The sequence below is a fragment of the Canis lupus genome, chromosome 2 (genome assembly GCF_011100685.1).
Source record: "Canis lupus familiaris isolate Mischka breed German Shepherd chromosome 2, alternate assembly UU_Cfam_GSD_1.0, whole genome shotgun sequence".
In the NCBI taxonomy this organism is placed as follows: domain Eukaryota; kingdom Metazoa; phylum Chordata; class Mammalia; order Carnivora; family Canidae; genus Canis; species Canis lupus.
In genome coordinates this window covers 50,054,775-50,076,077 of record NC_049223.1, presented here as the reverse complement: position 1 = coordinate 50,076,077, position 21,303 = coordinate 50,054,775, and the positions used below count along the sequence as shown (strand labels likewise).

The 21,303-nt window shown below is 39.1% G+C and overlaps 1 protein-coding gene across 1 annotated transcript in view; it reads right to left on the bottom strand.

Moving 5' to 3' along the window:
- Positions 1 to 395: 395 nt before the first annotated feature.
- Positions 396 to 21,303, bottom strand: part of CWC27 (CWC27 spliceosome associated cyclophilin) — a 192,454-nt gene continuing 171,546 nt past the window's right edge. Inside the window, exon 14 of the mRNA XM_038530711.1 lies at positions 396 to 1,009. Within this exon, the coding sequence (XP_038386639.1) occupies positions 847 to 1,009 (163 nt within the window). The 3' untranslated portion in view covers positions 396 to 846. The remainder of the gene's footprint in view (positions 1,010 to 21,303) is intronic.

Here is a 21,303-nt window from a genome sequence, read left to right as displayed (position 1 = left end):
TGTGAGGATTCAGATTCTAGAAAGACTGAGTGGAATATAGATAACATATACTAAATAACCAGTATGAGTGGTCGTCATCAAAGGCTAAACCGATGAATTCTGTTGCTAGAATGGGACCCCTAAGTGAGCTCCTGCTCTTGCTGTGCTGAGAAGGGCAGCGGTGTGGACAGGTGGCCCAGTGTCACGCCAAGGTGGCCAGTGTCAGGCCAGGGTGTGCAGAAGCTTGGCTGCTGTTACTTAGTATCTCAGTGTTTTGATTACATCAAACCCAGGCATTGGCTTAGATGCAGGTGAGAATATCCCCTTGGGATCCCTCCAGTTTTAAGGCCCGGTGCTACGGAGTCAGAATGATTTGGCTAGTTTTAGATGCTTATATCCAAAACACAACAACAAAATCAATCTTTATGTAATTTTTTTTTAAATTATATTCCAAATTTAGTACTGTGGTAACAGAATGCCGGGGAGCTTTCCCTTAAATATTCTTTCTAGCAAGGACTTCTTATAAAAAAATCTTAACAAAGCCTTCACATATTTTAAGATAAAAAGACACACACAGGTTGGCACAGTCTACAAATAGTTAACAAACATATAAACTGGCAGGAAAGTTCTCTTTTTTCAGATTTAGCAATATAAAAGGTCAAATGGAGGGGGAGCGGGAAGCATGTACCAGTAACCAAAGTCATTCCACAATTTATACAACAAGATAATTGTTTTTTAAAACCAGACAACAGGTTCGAAAATACTTCTTTTCACACCCTTAAGTGATGCTGTTGGGAACAATGGCTGTTACAAGGCCATTTGTTGCAGGCACGTTTCTAGCTAGCTCTAGTTAACATTACTGTAATTTTATCTTCTCTCTTTTTTCTCTCTCATCAGCTTTTTGCTTTCTTCTCGTCTTCTCTTATTCACTGGATTCCGAGGATCATAGATTTCAAATGTGTCTGAATCTTGCATGCTTGCATCCTTCACTTTTCTGCTTTTATCCTCAAACTGAAGTACATGCGACATCCTGAAGAGGGAGAGAGATGGATGGTTCAGTGATTTTGGCAGGAGAACAGAAAGTAGACGTTTTATACTATACTGTCCTTGGCATAACGCACCATAGGGTACAGGACACCAACATGCGCTTGTTGTTTATTGGTGCTTACACCGCATGGAAACCACCTTCTCAGAAGACACTTAAATTTGAAAAACGTGTCTGGAGTTTGTTCTGTTGGTTTGTATTTTTTAGTAAAGAGTCTCTTTGCCTCAGTCTTCACTTGAAGGTCCTTTCCTGATGGGAGGTTAAAGGAATTGTAGCAGAATGTTCCTTCACCTAAACTCAGAGAACATTTTGCCAGCTTCCTTTAAATAAAGAGCAGGCTCACTTAGCCAGAGAGGGCAGGGCGGCAGAGCAGAACTCCTGACAATAAACCAGCCCTATCTGATCTTTCTGTTTTCAGTAGTTAAAGGGGTCAAGATTCAGGAATGTGTTAAGAAAATTCTTGTTCAAATGATGTTATGACTGCCTTTTCAGGGGAGCTGCAGGGTTAAAAACAAAAAATGATTTTTTTTTTTTTTTTTTTGTGCAAAAGGAAACTAAGCTTTGGCATAGCTCCATGGACTAATTTCCTCCTCTTACTGTTGATTACAACAAATTTAACCATCCTGCTTTTCCCACTTTATCAAATGCTTACTGGTCTTAAGGTATCAACATGTGCTTGAGTCCTAAGTGGTCATAAGCTGGCTATCCTTAGCAGCAGGGAAATATGTAAGTGATTAGCTCTGCCCCCATTAGGAGGTGTCAGAAATAAATGGGGAAGTCAAAGACCAGATTTCAGAGCAACTGAATGAATTTGGAAAGAGAAAAGTCAGTTTCGATATATAAACAAAACTACTAAAGCTTTTCCCACTTGTTATTTAAGCACTTTTAAAGTGGGCATACCCAACACTTTTATCACAGCTGATAGGGCTAAATTGCCTATAGGATTAACACTCCCCATACACCCGCTGTAACTTTCACATGAAACCCAAATATTACATTAATTTCTTTTTCCCTGAATAAGCAGGGATTTGGGCAGTAGGTACAAGTCCCCCATCCCTTTTCCCTGCAGTAGCAGAAATGCTGAGTGAAGCTTACTTATGTGAAAAACTCTCACGGATATATTCAGATTTTGAAGAAAACATTTTGGTGACAAATAAAATGTTATAGTATTAATGATACTGAAGTTACTAAGGATTCAGTAGCTACTGTTCTCAAGGGCTAACAAGTTGAGCCTTAACTATCATTCCCATCCCTTCTATCCCAGAAAAGCTTGCAGTTAGTACAAGTGATATTATTATATGGATGACCTAGAGTCTACTTTAACTTACTAAATGAAGTAAATCACATTCACATTTCTATACTTTATTATTATCTTTATTTTCTATACTTTTTGTGCTTTATTTCTATATCACTAATATGTAATTTGCATTAAATTTCATAACTAATTTCAATAACTAATGTTCAATGTGAACATGCCATATCACCTGTAAGAACTGCTGAATCCTTACACTTCTTTTGCTTGAGTGAGTATCTTTATTCAGAAAAAGGCATCATATGAGATCTTGCCATTTACCGTATGGGTGGACCTAGAGGGTGTTATGTTTACTGAAATAAGTCAATGACAAATACCGTATTATTTCACTTAGATGTAGAATCTAAAAAAACAAAACAAATCAATAAACAGAATCAGACCTATAAATACAGAGAACAAACTTACGGTTGCCAAGAGGGGGGAGGGGTGGGAGGATGGGCCACATGGGTAAAGGGGCATGGGACGTACAGGCTTCCACTTATGGAATGAATAGGTCATGGGAATAAAAGGCACAGCATAAGGAATATAGTCAATATTGTAATAGTGTTGCATGATGACAGATGGCAGCCACACTTGTGGTGAGCATAGTGTAAGGTATAGATACTTGAATCACTATGTTGTACACCTAAATCTAATGTAACATTGTATGGCAACTATATCCAAAAGGAAGGAAGGGAGGGAGGGAGGGAGGGAAGGAAAGAAAGAAAGAAGGAAAAAAGGAAAGAAAGGGAAAAGGAAAGGGAGGAACAAAGAAGGAAAGAAAAATAGAAGCAAAACAACAGAAAAAGAAAATCAGCAAGTATAGTTACCTCCTTACCATAGCAATGACAGTGGAAAAACCATGCTGGACAGGTAATTTCAAGAATGGTGATATTGAGGCCTTTGCTTCCTAAATTTCCACTTTAAATTGTTTCTATCTTCTTTGAAAATGATAAGATACATTTAATGGAAGAAATGGAAAAAAGAGCTCTGAATTAAGCTTATGATAACAGAATAAATAGCACCAATTTTATCATGGATAATCATACAATTTAGTAGGATAAATTTGTAGATTCTTTGTGGGAGGAGGATGTAGGGTATTCAAGGAAGTACAACATAGGATTGTTGCTTATTTAAATAGATTCCTCAAGTGTGACTTTCTTACACTTTGAATTTCCTGCAGTGTTAGCTTCTGAAAATAAAACAATCCCAACTCCTAGAAAAAGGCGGATTGTTCTACATTCGTGGTAACCAGGGACTACTAGAACTGGTTTGAAACGTACTCAAACTGGATTTAATCAATTAATGATGATTTGCCTAGGCCTAAAGGATCAGTGACAACTCAGTTCAGTAAACACACCTCTGAAAGCCAACTAATCAGTTGGCCAATCAGTGGTGGACTGTCGAGTAAACATTTCTGAAAGCTGGCCAATCACCGAGAGCCTCTGGTGCATAATGGGGCTCCTGAGGCTGATAACCCCTAATAATCCCTGACCCCAAAACTCTGTGTCAGATTTGCAACCCACTTTGCTCAGAGACTGTGCCTAAAAGCATAACTCTTCCTTACTTAATAAATTAAACCTTTTGTTTCAGGTAAAGGAGAGGTGGTCTTTTTCTTTGACACTTCTTATAATCTGTCCTGCATTTCCCACAAAGTATACTTTTTAGGAATTGTATTTCTCCTCCTGAGGAACAAGTTTAGAAGGATGGCAGGATGTCCTTTTAAAGGTCCTTTATCACACATTGTGGGGAGTACAGACCTTGCACTGCATTTCAGTAAGCGTTTAGCAAATAAATGATTCTTGTGCAGATACCTAACCCAGGTAAGTAGCTTGAAACCAGGAAGTACCTGAAACATGCCCTTTAAAACAATTTTATTTAATACTCCTGTACTGATAGTAAAAAACAAAACCACTGTCTTTAGTTAACTTATTAATAGCTTTCTATATACACATTTTTCTATTTCAAAAATTATTGCTCTCTCCAAAAATGCAGATGGATTTTTTTTTTTTGTAATATCCATTTCTATTAGGGACTGTCCACATTTCAAAAATGACTTTACCAGAACCTGTCAATTAAAACCTTATAGGCACCTTCTTCCTTTCTCTCCCATGAGAGAATCTTGCAACTATTGGATTTAGCTGGCTCTGGTATAAGAAATGAACTCTAGACATGTGAACAACAGCACAAAGTCCACAAAGAGAAACAGATTTTCCTACAAATTTGAAAAAACGCAGAAAGCCGTAAATTAAAGTAGCTGTCTTTTTCAACTGTTTGTTTCATACACCACTGCACTAAACAAGTCCAACATTTTGATTAATAACAAACCTAAACCCAGAGGAAAGAAGGGGCTATCAGCTTACAAACTACTTCAGCTTTAATATCATAATACTTAGCATGGCTGGTTACTCAGCAATAATATTTAATCTTTAATAGAAATAAAAGCATAATCAAAATGGTTCACCCATTTATCTTTCAACATGCTTTGGTCACTTCATTTTAAACAGCAAAACAAAACAGTTATTATGATTTTCAGCATAATAAACTCCTGACCTATGTGCCTCCATAAATCACAGACTGCACGAATTGAAAGCATGCCCACATTTTACAGTCTCCTGTGAGAATACACATGCAGACTTATACTACAGCCTTAACTCAAGTACATAAGGGTCTGGTCATTTACAGTTTTGTACGTCCCAATAACTCAATACTATTCACTCCGTGTCTGGTCATGGAACTGGCCCAACAAGAGCAGTTAATTTTTTGGAATTAATTGCACACTGATCATTTACATGTGATCATCTTAGGACTTGTTCACTTGAAGGCAAAAATATTTAGTTCTGATTAGTAAAAAAATTTACATAAGCTCCCATTCTCCAGTAACATTGACTTTAGTGTGTTACAGAAATATGGAGGCTTACCATTTTCATAGAGGTTATTTGGTAGAATAAAGTTTTTTTTGTTTTTTGTTTTTTCAAATGGGATTGTAGGAGATTATAAATGAAAGTAAACAACTGATTCTTTAAAAAGGACCTGGACCTTGACTAAACTCACTCATTCGACACTGAGTTTTTAAAGTTCTCCCACAATCATGAAATAGATTAAGAAACAACAATTAATATTAATAGAAAACAGGAGAGGTACTCATTCTCAAACATACAGTAAATAGTACAATACAGAATTCCAGTATTAATAATTTGTTTCTAAAATGCATTAAGATTATTTATGCTTATTTAATGTAAACAGCCATCTTTTTCTTTGGAAATTCTTTTTTTTTTCTTTCTTTTTTTTTTTTTTTTTTTCCTTTGGAAATCCTATAGACCACTCCTTCCCAATTCTCTCCAATTTAGGAACTTACCACCCCACCTTAGATTTTTGTAGGTGTTCTGTTCTACATGTGTACTATTTCTCCTTCTTCTAATCCTCCAAAGGTTCTAAAATAATCTTAAATTTTTTTTTTTAATTAAGTAGACTCCACACCCAACATGGGGCTTGAACTTACAACCCAGAGATTGAGAGTCACAGGCTCTATTGAATGAGCCAGCCAGGTGTCCCTTAAGTGATCTTTCTTAGACATTTCTTTGACCAGAAATGATTGACTGCTGGATTAGACTGAACTACCTTAGCCAGACCCTTAAAACTCTTAGCAACTGCATCTTCCTATCTCACCAACCTTATTTTGTTTCTTTCATCAATTACCCTTTTGAAACTGGCTGTTTACTTAATTGTGAACAGACTGTCAGTTATTCCAGACGGTTTGAATCTTGTTCACAGCTGTATTCCCACTGCCGAGAGTGGTGATTTGTGTTGTAAGGCAAAGCCTCCAGGTCCTTTGTACTGGCCAGGCCTGCTGGCTGGTGCTTGCAGGTTTGCTAAACTAGTACTTGGTCTCCTTTTGTGGGCAGGGAATATCTTTTATTTCTGTGATAAACTTTAAAATGTCTAATAGCTCTGTAGGAAGTCTCAGGCTCAGCACAAGCCCCCCCTTCTTTCATGACCTCTCATAGCTCAGCACAAACCGACTGCTGTTTGCCACTGTGCCCCTGTCACTTAGCGGCTAGTTGTCACTCCTCATAGACTGCGGTGGGACGGTGCCTTGTGTTCTTTTCCACTGACTGTGGTTCCTAATGTAAAACTAGATAGGCTGTGTTTTTTTTTTCTTTTTTAATTTTTTTATTAAGTAAACTCTGTGTGCAACATAGGCTTAAACTCATGACCTCGAGGGAACCAAGCAGGTGTCCCTTAATAGATATATATTTTTTAAGCAGTTTCTCACGGACTGATCCTAGAGCCCTGCACCAGACACAGGCTGCACATTAGAATCACTTGGGTAGCTTTAAGAACTATGCCAGGCTTCTACCTCCAGAGGTATGGATCTAATTGTGCTGGGATGGGGCCCCAGTACTGGTAACTAAAATTTTTTCTTGGTGATTTAAAAATACAGCCAAAGTTAAGACCACTTAACTTTGTTAAAAGTTAAAAAACTAAAGTTAAAACTAAAGTTTAAGAACCTTTACATTTTCACATTGATTTATTTCATGAGCCATTTGTTCTGGCTCCTTCCGAGATAAACAGCAAGTTCCTAATGACAAACCACTCACATACCTGAAGAAGCCTAAGTGGACTCTGTGTCCATTAACTGAATAATTTCAAGTGTATTATCCTTTAATTATATGTGCTTTGAAGATAAGGCAAGAAACTAGATTCAGTTATTCACTCAGAAAATATCTGAGGATTTTTTTATGTGTGAGACCCTGCCTGTGTCAGACCCCAGGGATACAAAACCAAATATGACCCAGACCCTGCCATCCTAAGGTGAACAGTCTGTTAGGGAGATGAACACAAAGACATCAGAACAAGTGCACATTTTGGAATTGCCTGCAAAGTGTGAGGTGACAAGAGCATCCACTGACACAACTCTACAAAAAGCTTTCCCGTGGTGTCTGCTATGATCTTCAGAGTAGTAACTGTATGGGGCAGGCAGGAAAGATGTCATCATCCCCACTGTGCAGGCAACTTGTGAGACTCATGGTCAAGAAACTTGTAGCTGGTAAGCAGTTGAGGGGCTCTACTGAATGTCTTCAGAGGTAAGAAATTTTCCCAACATGAAGATGGATTTGACTTTAGGAATAAATAAAAAGTTAATTCAGTGTTAAGCCGAGTAAGCAGGATAAAAAAATCAGATTGGGTAGTATTCATTTTAGAATAAAAAATAAAAAAAAATGCAACTATAAAGAGACAAGCATGGCTCCCAGGCTGGTCTTTAAAACTATTCCCAGAGAAGTTCTAAATGTCCTGAGCAGTGTGGAGGCTGTTTGGGAAAAGGTACCTCTCTTTTAGATGAACACTTGTTTAAAAAAAAAAAAAAAAAGTAATTAGTTTCCATTGTAAATTTTTATCCCATTATTGCCTCTAATCACTGCTCACTAGGATCTCAGTCTCCGTTTCTTCTTTTACTTCCTAAAATGAGGATGCTAGGTTGGGACACCCTGTTCAGCTGGAGGTTCCCAGGGTGGGAGAGCCAAGGGCCCAGGGCCTGACTTTGTAAGGGTAGATCTCTGGCAGTCTCCTGTCAGGCATCTAATTGCTAAGGAGTGCCTTGTGGTTGATGATGATAGCCAGGTCTTTTCTATTATTTATATATTTTTTTCAAAGATGCAAATCTAGCCATGAGAACTCTTCTGTTTTAAATCCTTCAGTGCTCCCCATTGTCTATAGAATGAAACCCAAATTTCTTATGTGGCCTCTCTATAATTTGGCTTTTGCTTCCAAGTTCCTGTGTCACCTTCTCTGATCACAATTATACTCCAGACATCCCGAATTACTTGCGGTTTCCTGAACAAAACCTGCTTTCTCCTGCCTGCTTACTGGCTCTCTACGGTGATACACTTCCTCCCTTGTGCTGGCTGAGGTGTCATCCCCTGTGGGAGCCAGTCCCTGATTCCTCTCCTGGACTGTCCTCTTCTTCCAGTGGTGTTAGGCCTTCTGCACATCTCTCTAGTTTAGGCTCCCTCACTAGACTCTAGTTGGCTTTGTTTTACTTGCCTTTATACCAGCACCAGTCACCAATGCTTGGCAAGAAAAATACCCTCAATGTTATTTTTGATGAATAAATAAATGTTTCTGGGTTACCAGTCACTTCAAAAATCTTTGGCTAGAATTCTGGTTTTGTTCACCATTCTCCGTTTTTTTTTTTTTTTTAAAGATTTTACCTATTTATTCATGAGAGACACGGAGAGAGGCAGACACACAGGCAGAGGGAGAAGCAGGCTCCCCGAAGTGAGCCTGATGTGGGACTGAGCCTGATGTGAGACTTGATTCCAGGACTCTGGGATCACGCCCTGAGCCAAAGGCAGATGCTCAACTGCTGAGCCGCCCATGTGCCCCTCTCCCTGATAGTATTAATGTATAATTCCAAATTATTTAGCCATTATGTTTATAAACCCTTGAGTTTTCTAGGTTAATAACTCTCAAACTCCACAAGACCATAGAAAAGGCTAAAACAAAGTATTTCCACCACTACTAACTTCATGCTATGAAAATCCAACACTTCTCTTCCTCAATTGGCCACTTAAATTGCCTAATGATTAGCATTTGTCTTTCGTACTCTTGGTCTTTGAGGGATGGGGGGGGGGGGGGAACCGCGTGTACTGTCCTCAGACAGCCTCCCTCTACTTGGGCTGAAAGGCCTTGCCATTCTTTGGGAAACTTTGTCATCCACATAATTTGTCTTTAGCATATTGTGTTGACAGCTTCTCATTTCTCTGTTAAATTAGAATTCCTAAGAAACCCAACTAAATTACTTCTGGTTATAATTTAAGCTTATCATTCTATAGGGCTTTAGATAAGAAACTTAAATGATCTGATGGAAGGTTTTTTTGAGGGGGAGGACTGAAAAGGAGATTAGCATTTGAAAAGCAAAAACAGCCCTTTTGTTTTTAAAGAAAAATTTTAGCAAGGCAAAACAGTTTTCAAGTTTTGCCACATTTAATTCTTTGACAGGACCACACCCTGCTCTGTATCATCATAGATGGCCTGCAGCATACTCTTTCCATGTCACTTCTCTGGAATGTCCTACCACCCTCTTCCCACTGGTCCGTGTCCCCTGTCCTTTCAAAGTCCAGGGTAATTCCCATTTCATCCTAAAAATCTCTGACTGCCCTGGGTTTCAGGATCTGCTCTTCCTTTGGAGTTTCCAATGCACTTCTATGAAATGGTGCATCACAGCTGAAGACCTGGGTTTGAGTTGTACTTCAATCACTAAATGTTACTGAAAGAAAGTCACGTTGCTTTTCAGGCCTGTTTCTTCATCTGTGAAGAGGAGATGGTGATATGCACCCTAGCTACCTCACATAATTAGAACGAGATTCCAGTAAGTCCAACACTTACTATCTCAATTTATTTTGTGTGTGCTACATACAAACTGTGCTTATATAAAGTTATCCCTTTATAACATCCTATTACACTGCGTAGACTTTTTCAGATGCTTCCCTGTACACCATCATGCACACATAACTTATTTGATCACACCTAACTTTAGAAGCTTATACGTATATTTTAAAATATATCGGTTTATACTAGACTACAAGCCATTCGAAGAGTAGAAACTGTTTACAGAATCAAAGAATGATAGAAATTTTATAACTTTCATAGCACGATTCACATATATTCACTGGTTTTGTGTTTTTTCTTTGTCCAAAGTAACACAATCCTTAGAAGAAAAAAGAAAAAAGAAAATGATCTGTGATCCCACAGCTCATCAATAACTACTGTGAACATACAGGCACAAGACCTCCTATACTTTTCCTATACCTCTGTGTGTACATATGTATGCAGACATGTATTTCAAAGAATCAGATGTTGGTTAAGTGCCTGCCTTTGGCTCAAGTAGTGATGTCAGGGTCCTGGGATCAAGCCCCACATCAGGCTCCCTGCTCAACGGGTTGTCTGTTTCTTCTTTTCCTTCTGCCCCTCCCCTCTGCTCATGTGTCCACGAGCTCTCTTTCTCAAATAAATAAATGAAATCTAAAAAACCCCACAAAACTGTCTAGTATTTGATCCTACAGATAATTTACAGACAACCCTGTGTTGTAAGATTCTTAGGCTTGTTCAAATTTTCACCTTTATAAACAAAATGCTGCTAACAATTTTCTTATTTGTAGAAATTTTGGGGAGGATAGGCTGGTTCAACATTCTTTCTTTTGGTAGCATAATTCTTTTTCTTTCAGAAATGACCCTCACCACTCTGAGTCCATGTTGTTGGAGTGGGATGACACCCCCTGTCCGTTTCCCAGTAAGGGGACACATGGAATAGGTCTGCCAGGAATAACCAGTGATTATATCAGGGCATGGGCATTTGAATTTGAAAAGGCCAAACAAAACTGGTTCAAGATCTTTTCCTGGAACTACTGGGTTGACCATAACCGTAACATAATCCTAGAGGTTCTGAAGGTCATCTTTGCCACCCCCTAGGCGAAGCTGGCTTATGGATGAGGCCAGTTGAGAGAAAGATAGAGCCAGGAGACAGAAAGGAGCGATTCCTGACACTGGTTGAGTTCGCTGATTTACTCATGCCCTAGCTCTACGCTCTAAGCTTTCCATGCTAATAAATACCCCAGTTTTGTTTAAGATATTTCTATCATTTGTAACAGAGAATCTTTACTAACGCTTAGGATATATTCCCAGAAGTAGAATTCTTAGGACAAAGATTTGTACATTTTTAAGGTATTTCATACAAATGGTCTAACTTCACTCCAGAGAAGATTTATCAATTTACAGTCTCATTGGCAGAATGCCTTAGTTTGCTCTAATAGCTTTTGTTTTCTCCTTTTCCCCAGGTTTTTGGCTATCTGTATTTCTTCTGTGATATGTGTGTGCATCCTTTGCCCATTGAAAAGAATGTGATATTTATCCTTTCCTTATGGATTTGCGAGAACTTTTACTATATTAAGAATATAAGCCTATACTCATTACATACATTGCAAATACCTTTGCTAATTTGTCATTTGTCCTTTAATTTTTATCTTTCCCAGATGCCAAAATTATGATAATAAAATCAGTGGAATGGGATACCGTATAGGGTGGATTATTCTAGAAATGAAATTGGAACAACTAGGTGTCCTTTTAATTTTTTTGTTGAGTTTTACTTACCTATCTCCTTTCTTCCTCCCTCCATCCATCTTTCCTCCCATCCATATAGAACTTTAGAATTTTTTATATAGTCATTGTGAGCAGCCTCTTCCTTTGTGGTCTTTAAAGTCATGGTTAAGTCTTTCTACACATTAATACCATGTAAATATCCACCTATGTTTTCAACAGCACTTTCACAGTTCTCTTTTTCATTTGTTAATCTTTTATCAATTTAGATTTTTTTTTATTTATGTGGCTAGATAAAGTTCTAATTTAATTATTTTTTCCAAGTGACTACCTCATTGTTCCAACTTTTCTAGAATAATCCATTCTATACAGTATCCCATCCCACTGATTTAATTATCATAATTTTGGCATTTGACTAGGAAAGACCATTACCTTCTTACTCTTAAAAAACATTTCTCAAAATTTATTTTTTAAAATAGATTTTTTTCAAGAGGTTTAGATTTACAGAAAAATAGTACAGACAGTTCCCTTATACTCCCAAACCAATTTTCCCTATTATTATTTTCTCATGTTAGTATGGTACATTTGTTACACTTAATGAACCAATATTGATATCTTATTATTAAATCCATAGTTTATTTATGTTTCCTTAGTGTTATGGACTAAATTTTGTTCCCCCAAATTTGTAAGTTGAAGACCTAACTCCTGACATGACTGCATTTGAAAATATGGCCTTTACAGAAGTATTTAAGATAAAAATGTCATTTGGCAATACATGCAAACATTGAATAATTACATTGCACATCTGAAACTAGTATTTTATTTTATTTTTTTTTTAAAGATTTTATTTATTCATGAAAGACAGAGAGAGAGAGAGTTTGGCAGAGACACAGGCAGAGGGAGAAGCAGGCTCCATGCAGGGAGCCCAATGTGGGACTCGATCTGGGGGCTCCAGGATCACACCTTGGGCCAAAGGCAGGCGCCAAACCGCTAAGCCACCCAGGGATCCCTAAAACTAGTATTTTATATGTTAATTATACCTCAGTTTAAAAAAGGATTCCATAAGCTCCAGAAGGTGTGCCTTAATCCAAAGAGCACTAGTATCCTTAAAAGAAGAGGAAGAACCACTAGGAGTACATGCCATGTGATAACAATGTGGCTAACTGTGAGCCAAGGAAAGAGGTCTCACTAGAAATCAACCCTGCTGACACTTTCATCTTTGACTTCTAGCCTCTAAACCTATGAGAAAATAAATTTGTATTGTTTAAGCCACTAGTCTGTGGTATTTTGTTATGGTAGCCCTAGGAGACTAATACATTTAGCTTTCACCTAACGTCCCTTCTTCTGTTCCAGGATCCCGCTCAGGGTATCACATTACGTTTAGTTGTCATGTCTCCTTAGGCTCTTCTTAGCCTATGGTGATTTCTCAGAATTTCCTTGTTTTGATCACTTTGACAGTTAAGAGGCATACTGGTTGGGTATTCTGAAGGATGCCTACATTACTGAAAGTTACCTGATGTTTTTCTCATGATCAGAGTGGGCTTATGGGCTACTGGGAGAAAGACCACAGTGTAAAGTGCAATTTTCATTACATTATATACAGGGTAAATGCTATTGACGTGATTAATGATGCTGATGTTGACTTTGATCACTGTACTGAGTGCTTGTCACTTTTCTCCACCCTTAAAGTTATATTCCCCGCGCTGCTTTCCATGTTGTACTCTTTGGAGGGAACTTACTATGCATAGCCTATACCTAAGGAGTGAGAAGTTATGCTTTCCTACTCTTTTTATTTAAAAAATTCTTGGCTATTTTTGCATGCATATTTTTCTTCCTCCTTCAGCTGATATTTTTATTTGGATGTTAGGTTCATGATTAATTTTGAGATAATTTGGTTTTTGTTAAAAATTAAGCATTCTAGACACATAGTATACCTATCTATTAGTTGTAAAATAGGTTGTGTTTTCTTAATTTAAAAATACATGTTTTGGGGGCACTTGGGTGGCTCAGTTGGTTAGGTATCTGCTTTTGGCTCAGGTCATGAACTCAGGGTCCTGGGATGGAGCCTCATATCGGGCTCCCTGCTTAGTGGGGAGTCTACTTTTCTCTCTCTCCCTCTGCCTCCCCTACTTGTCCCCTTTTTCTCTCAAATAAATAAAAATCTTTAAAAATATATTTTCTAAGTGATTATTTCAGAGCTCTGATTGATTAACTGATACTGATTTTTGTGTATTTATTTTGTATCTGGCCACAATACTGAAGTCTTAGAACTTTTGGTAGATAACTGGATTTTCTAGATCAGCAAATGACTTGCTTTCCCTCCAATCAATTTTAGACATAAGTAAATAAAGAGAAGCTAGTGAACTTATTTATCAAACTGAAGCCTGACTCCCAGTTCATAGTCTAGAAACTTTGGAAGCCTAAAGATGACAGATACTTTTACAGGTACTTTTGCTGCTAATGAAAAATAGAGATAAAAATAATTTCTGGAGGGAGGGGCAAGATGGCGAAAGAGTAGGGTCTCCAAATCACCTGTCTCCACCAAATTACCTAGAAAACCTTCCAATCATCCTGAAAATCTAGGAATTCGGCCTGAGAATTAAAGAGAGACCAGCTGGAATGCAACAGTGAGAAGAGTTCGCGCTTCTATCAAGGTAGGAAGTCGGGGGAAAAAGAAATAAAGAAGCAAAAGGCCTCCAAGGGGGAGGGGCCCGCGAGGAGCCGGGCTGAGGCCGGGGCGAGTGTCCCCAGGACAGGAGAGCCCCGTCCCGGAGACGCAGGAGCTGCACCGACCTTCCCGGGCGCAAAGGGGCTCGCGGGGAGTTGGAGCAGGACCCAGGAGGGCGGGGATGCCCTCGGGCTCCCCGGGACTGTAACAGCAACTCCGCGCCCAGGAGAGTGCGCCGAGCTCCCTAAGGGCTGCAGCGCACGGCGGGACCCGGAGCAGCTCGGAGGGGCTCGGAGGGGCTCGGGGGGGGGGGGGCTCGGGGGCGGCTCCGCGGAGGGGGCTGCGGGGCGGGAGCAGCTCGGAGGGGCTCGGGCAGAGGAAGAGGCTCCGTGCGGAGGGGGCTGCGCGGTTCCTGGAGCAGCTCGGGGGGCTCGGGCGGCAGCTCCGCGGAGGGGGTTGCGCCGCCCGGGAGCGCGAATCCACCAGCACAGGCTCCGGAGCACAGGGCGCCGGGACACAGCCCAGGATCCGGCCTCCCCCGGGACAGGCAGAGGCCGGGAGGGCCCAGGACAGCAAGGACGCTCCTGCCCCGAGCTGAGCAGATCAGCGGCCCCACCCGGAGCCTCCAGGACCTGCAGACGGAGAGCTCCGGAGTTACTGCGGGGGCTGACTCCAGGGCTCCAGAGCTGGCCCCGCCACTGGGGCTGTTCCTCCTGGGGCCTCACGGGGTAAACAACCCCCACTGAGCCCTGCACCAGGCGGGGGCACAGCAGCTCCCCCAAGTGCTAACACCTGAAAATCAGCACAACAGGCCCCTCCCCCAGAAGACCAGCTAGACGGACAAGGTCCAGGGGAAGTCAAGGGACTTAAAGTACACAGAATCAGAAGATACTCCCCCGTGGTTCTTTTTTTTTCTTTTCTTTTTTTGTTGTTGTTTTGTTTTGTTTTGCTTTTTGATTTGTTTCCTTCAACCACCCCCTTTTTTCTCCTTTCTTTTTCTTTCTCTTCTTCTTCCCTTTTTTTTTCTTTTTCGTTTTTTTCTTCCTTTTTTTCTCTTTCTCTTTTCTTTCCTTCTTTCTCTCCTCTCTTTTTCTCCTTTTCCCAATACAACTTGCTTTTGGCCACTCTGCACTGAGCAAAATGACTAGAAGGAAAACCTCACCTCCAAAGAAAGAATCAGAAACAGTCCTCTCTCCCACAGAGTTACAAAATCTGGATTACAATTCAATGTCAGAAAGCCAATTCAGAAGCACTATTATACAGCTACTGGTGGCTCTAGAAAAAAGCATAAAGGACTCAAGAGACTTCATGACTGCAGAATTTAGAGCTAATCAGGCAGAAATTAAAAATCAATTGAATGAGATGCAATCCAAACTAGAAGTCCTAACGACGAGGGTTAACAAGGTGGAAGAACGAGTGAGTGACATAGAAGACAAGTTGATAGCAAAGAGGGAAACTGAGGAAAAAAGAGACAAACAATTAAAAGACCATGAAGATAGATTAAGGGAAATAAACGACAACCTGAGGAAGAAAAACTTATGTTTAATTGGTGTTCCCGAGGGTGCCGAAAGGGACAGAGGGCCAGAATATGTATTTGAACAAATTCTAGCTGAAAACTTTCCTAATCTGGGAAGGGAAACAGGCATTCAGATCCAGGAAATAGAGAGATCCCCCCCTAAAATCAATAAAAACCGTTCAACACCTCGACATTTAATAGTGAAGCTTGCAAATTCCAAAGATAAGGAGAAGATCCTTAAAGCAGCAAGAGACAAGAAATCCCTGACTTTTATGGGAGGAGTATTAGGGTAACAGCAGACCTCTCCACAGAGACCTGGCAGGCCAGAAAGGGCTGGCAGGATATATTCAGGGTCCTAAATGAGAAGAACATGCAACCAAGAATACTTTATCCAGCAAGGCGCTCATTCAAAATGGAAGGAGAGATAAAGAGCTTCCAAGACAGGCAGCAACTAAAAGAATATGTGACCTCCAAACCAGCTCTGCAAGAAATTTTAAGGGGGACTCTTAAAATTCCCCTTTAAGAAGAAGTTCAGTGGAACAATCCACAAAAACAAGGACTGAATAGATATCATGATGACACTAAACTCATATCTCTCAATAGTAACTCTGAATGTGAACGGGCTTAATGACCCCATCAAAAGGCGCAGGGTTTCAGACTGGATAAAAAAGCAGGACCCATCTATTTGCTGTCTACAAGAGACTCATTTTAGACAGAAGGACACCTACAGCCTGAAAATAAAAGGTTGGAGAACCATTTACCATTCAAATGGTCCTCAAAAGAAAGCAGGGGTAGCCATCCTTATATCTGATAAACTAAAATTTACCCCAAAGACTGTAGTGAGAGATGAAGAGGGACACTATATCATACTTAAAGGATCTATTCAACAAGAGGACTTAACAATCCTCAATATATATGCCCCGAATGTGGGAGCTGCCAAATATATAAATCAATTATTAACCAAAGTGAAGAAATACTTAGATAATAATACACTTATACTTGGTGACTTCTATCTAGCTCTTTCTATACTCGATAGGTCTTCTAAGCACAACATCTCCAAAGAAACGAGAGCTTTAAATGATACACTGGACCAGATGGATTTCACAGATATCTACAGAACTTTACATCCAAACTCAACTGAATACACATTCTTCTCAAGTGCACATGGAACTTTCTCCAGAATAGACCACATACTGGGTCACAAATCGGGTCTGAACCGATACCAAAAGATGGGGATTGTCCCCTGCATATTCTCAGACCATAATGCCTTGAAATTAGAACTAAATCACAACAAGAAGTTTGGAAGGACCTCAAACATGTGGAGGTTAAGGACCATCCTGCTAAAAGATGAAAGGGTCAACCAGGAAATTAAGGAAGAATTAAAAAGATTCATGGAAACTAATGAGAATGAAGATACAACCGTTCAAAATCTTTGGGATGCAGCAAAAGCAGTCCTAAGGGGGAAATACATCGCAATACAAGCATCCATTCAAAAACTGGAAAGAACTCAAATACAAAAGCTAACCTTACACATAAAGGAGCTAGAGAAAAAACAGCAAATAGATCCTACACCCAAGAGAAGAAGGGAGTTAATAAAGATTCGAGCAGAACTCCACGAAATCGAGACCAGAACAACTGTGGAACAGATCAACAGAACCAGGAGTTGGTTCTTTGAAAGAATTAATAAGATAGATAAACCATTAGCCAGCCTTATTAAAAAGAAGAGAGAGAAGACTCAAATTAATAAAATCATGAATGAGAAAGGAGAGATCACTACCAACACCAAGGAAATACAAACGATTTTAAAAACATATTATGAACAGCTATACACCAATAAATTAGGCAATCTAGAAGAAATGGACGCATTCCTGGAAAGCCACAAACTACCAAAACTGGAACAGGAAGAAATAGAAAACCTGAACAGGCCAATAACCAGGGAGGAAATTGAAGCAGTCATCAAAAACCTCCCAAGACACAAGAGTCCAGGGCCAGATGGCTTCCCAGGGGAATTCTATCAAACGTTTAAAGAAGAAACCATACCTATTCTCCTAAAGCTGTTTGGAAAGATAGAAAGAGATGGAGTACTTCCAAATTCGTTCTATGAGGCCAGCATCACCTTAATTCCAAAACCAGACAAAGACCCCACCAAAAAGGAGAATTACAGACCAATATCCCTGATGAACATGGATGCAAAAATTCTCAACAAGATACTAGCCAATAGGATCCAACAGTACATTAAGAAAATTATTCACCATGACCAAGTAGGATTTATCCCTGGGACACAAGGCTGGTTCAACACCCGTAAAACAATCAATGTGATTCATCATATCAGCAAGAGAAAAACCAAGAACCATATGATCCTCTCATTAGATGCAGAGAAAGCATTTGACAAAATACAGCATCCATTCCTGATCAAAACTCTTCAGAGTGTAGGGATAGAGGGAACATTCCTCGACATCTTAAAAGCCATCTACGAAAAGCCCACAGCAAATATCATTCTCAATGGGGAAGCACTGGGAGCCTTTCCCCTAAGATCAGGAACAAGACAGGGATGTCCACTCTCACCACTGCTATTCAACATAGTACTGGAAGTCCTAGCCTCAGCAATCAGACAACAAAAAGACATTAAAGGCATTCAAATTGGCAAAGGAGAAGTCAAACTCTCCCTCTTCGCCGATGACATGATACTCTACATAGAAAACCCAAAAGTCTCCACCCCAAGATTGCTAGAACTCCTACAGCAATTCGGTAGCGTGGCAGGATACAAAATCAATGCCCAGAAATCAGTGGCATTTCTATACACTAACAATGAGACTGAAGAAAGAGAAATTAAGGAGTCAATCCCATTTACAATTGCACCCAAAAGCATAAGATACCTAGGAATAAACCTAACCAAAGATGTAAAGGATCTATACCCTCAAAACTATAGAACACTTCTGAAAGAAATTGAGGAAGACACAAAGAGATGGAAAAATATTCCATGCTCACGGATTGGCAGAATTAATATTGTGAAAATGTCAATGTTACCCAGGGCAATATACACATTTAATGCAATCCCTATCAAAATATCATGGACTTTCTTCAGAGAGTTAGAACAAATTATTTTAAGATTTGTGTGGAATCAGAAAAGACCCCGAATAGCCAGGGGAATTTTAAAAAAGAAAACCATATCTGGGGGCATCACAATGCCAGATTTCAGGTTGTACTACAAAGCTGTGGTCATCAAGACAGTGTGGTACTGGCACAAAAACAGACATATAGATCAGTGGAACAGAATAGAGAACCCAGAAGTGGACCCTGAACTTTATGGTCAACTAATATTCGATAAAGGAGGAAAGACTATCCATTGGAAGAAAGTCTCTTCAATAAATGGTGCTGGGAAAATTGGACATCCACATGCAGAAGAATGAAACTAGACCACTCTCTTTCACCAGACACAAAGATAAACTCAAAATGGATGAAAGATCTAAATGTGAGACAAGATTCTATCAAAATCCTAGAGGAGAACACAGGCAACACCCTTTTTGAACTCGGCCACAGTAACTTCTTGCAAGATACATCCACGAAGGCAAAAGAAACAAAAGCAAAAATGAACTATTGGGACTTCATCAAGATAAGAAGCTTTTGCACAGCAAAGGATACAGTCAACAAAACTAAAAGACAACCTACAGAATGGGAGAAGATATTTGCAAATGACATATCAGATAAAGCGCTAGTTTCCAAGATCTATAAAGAACTTATTAAACTCAACACCAAAGAAACAAACAATCCAATCATGAAATGGGCAAAAGACATGAAGAGAAATCTCACAGAGGAAGACATAGACATGGCCAACATGCACATGAGAAAATGCTCTGCATCACTTGCCATCAGGGAAATACAAATCAAAACCACAATGAGATACCACCTCACACCGGTGAGAATGGGGCAAATTAACAAGGCAGGAAACAACAAATGTTGGAGGGGATGCGGAGCAAAGGGAACCCTCTTACACTGTTGGTGGGAATGTGAACTGGTGCAGCCACTCTGGAAAACTGTGTGGAGGTTCCTCAAAGAGTTAAAAATAGACCTGCCCTACGACCCAGCAATTGCACTATTGGGGATTTACCCCAAAGATACAGATGCAGTGAAACGCCGGGACACCTGCACCCCGATGTTTATAGCAGCAATGGCCACGATAGCCAAACTGTGGAAGGAGCCTCGGTGTCCAACGAAAGATGAATGGATAAAGAAGATGTGGTTTATGTATACAATGGACTATTACTCAGCTATTAGAAATGACAAATACCATTTGCTTCAACGTGGATGGAACTGGAGGGTATTATGCTGAGTGAAGTAAGTCAGTCGGAGAAGGACAAACATTATATGTTCTCATTCATTTGGGGAATATAAATAATAGTGAAAGGGAATATAAGGGAAGGGAGAAGAAATGTGTGGGAAATATCAGAAAGGGAGACAGAACGTAAAGACTGCTAACTCTGGGAAACGAACTAGGGGTGGTAGAAGGGGAGGAGGGTGGGGGGTGGGAGTGAATGGGTGACGGGCACTGGGGGTTATTCTGTATGTTAGTAAATTGAACACCAATAAAAAATTAAAAAAAAAAAACAGTAAAAATAATTTCTGGAGAATCTGGGTAACTATGTTAAACATTTGGTACTTATAACAATTCTAAGAAACTATATCTAATGTATACTTTATTAGATATAAGTATATGTAATATCTTATATCTAATAATAAACTTTTAGTTTTACTTCAAATGAATTAATCAAAACTAGCCATATAGAGAATAATGACATTATCAACCCCAAATATTACAACTATTTTTCTTCTGTGATTTTACTTTTGATACTGTTTAAAATGTAAATGACAGTTTTGTTTAAATGTTTTGACATTTTCATATGATTTCTAGAATATATTTTAAGACATCAGATGATTCATTCTGACAGCATTTTAACTATCAAAATGTAATATTTAGGTAAAAAGCTTATGAACTTTTAATTTTAGAACACTTCTCTATCACTGATTACAAGTAACTTAGGATTCTCTTTTCACAAATGTTCAAAGCTTCTTTAGGAATTAAGAAGTTAAAGGGTTAAAATATCACTCCATATGAAAATAGTGTGGATCTTTTTCAACATGAATTAGATAGCTATACAAGAGAAAGAAATCAAGGAGGAAGAGAACAAAAGAAGACTCAAAATGGGAAACAGAAACAGTGACAAAGGAAGCAGAGAAAAATGCAGACAGAAACGTCCAAAACTTAGGAGATTTAAAAATTGACAGTAGGAGCACAATAGAAATGAAAAATTAAAAAAATATATTTTTAAATATTTGAAATACAAATGAAGATAAGTATAGGAAAACAGAACATTAGGTAAACTACAAGAGATGCTAGTCCATGGAAAAAGAAAACAAAGATGAACACTAGTGGAATTTCTTTTTCTGTTTATCGTTAACATGGGAACACTTCCTTTGTTCTGAATTTTGAATGAATGTTAATATTTCTTCATTGGTTTGGAGTTTGAAAAGCCAACTCTTAAAAAACGATTTGCTTCCCTCATTTAAAAAGAAAAATAATCCTCATATTATAGAATGTTGTTAATAAGAATTGAGTATTGTTGGAGCAAAAGTGAAAGATGTAATTTTTAAAATATCTTCATCAGCATGGGAATAATTTCTCAGCTTTTTTCCCTATCTAGCATGCTTCA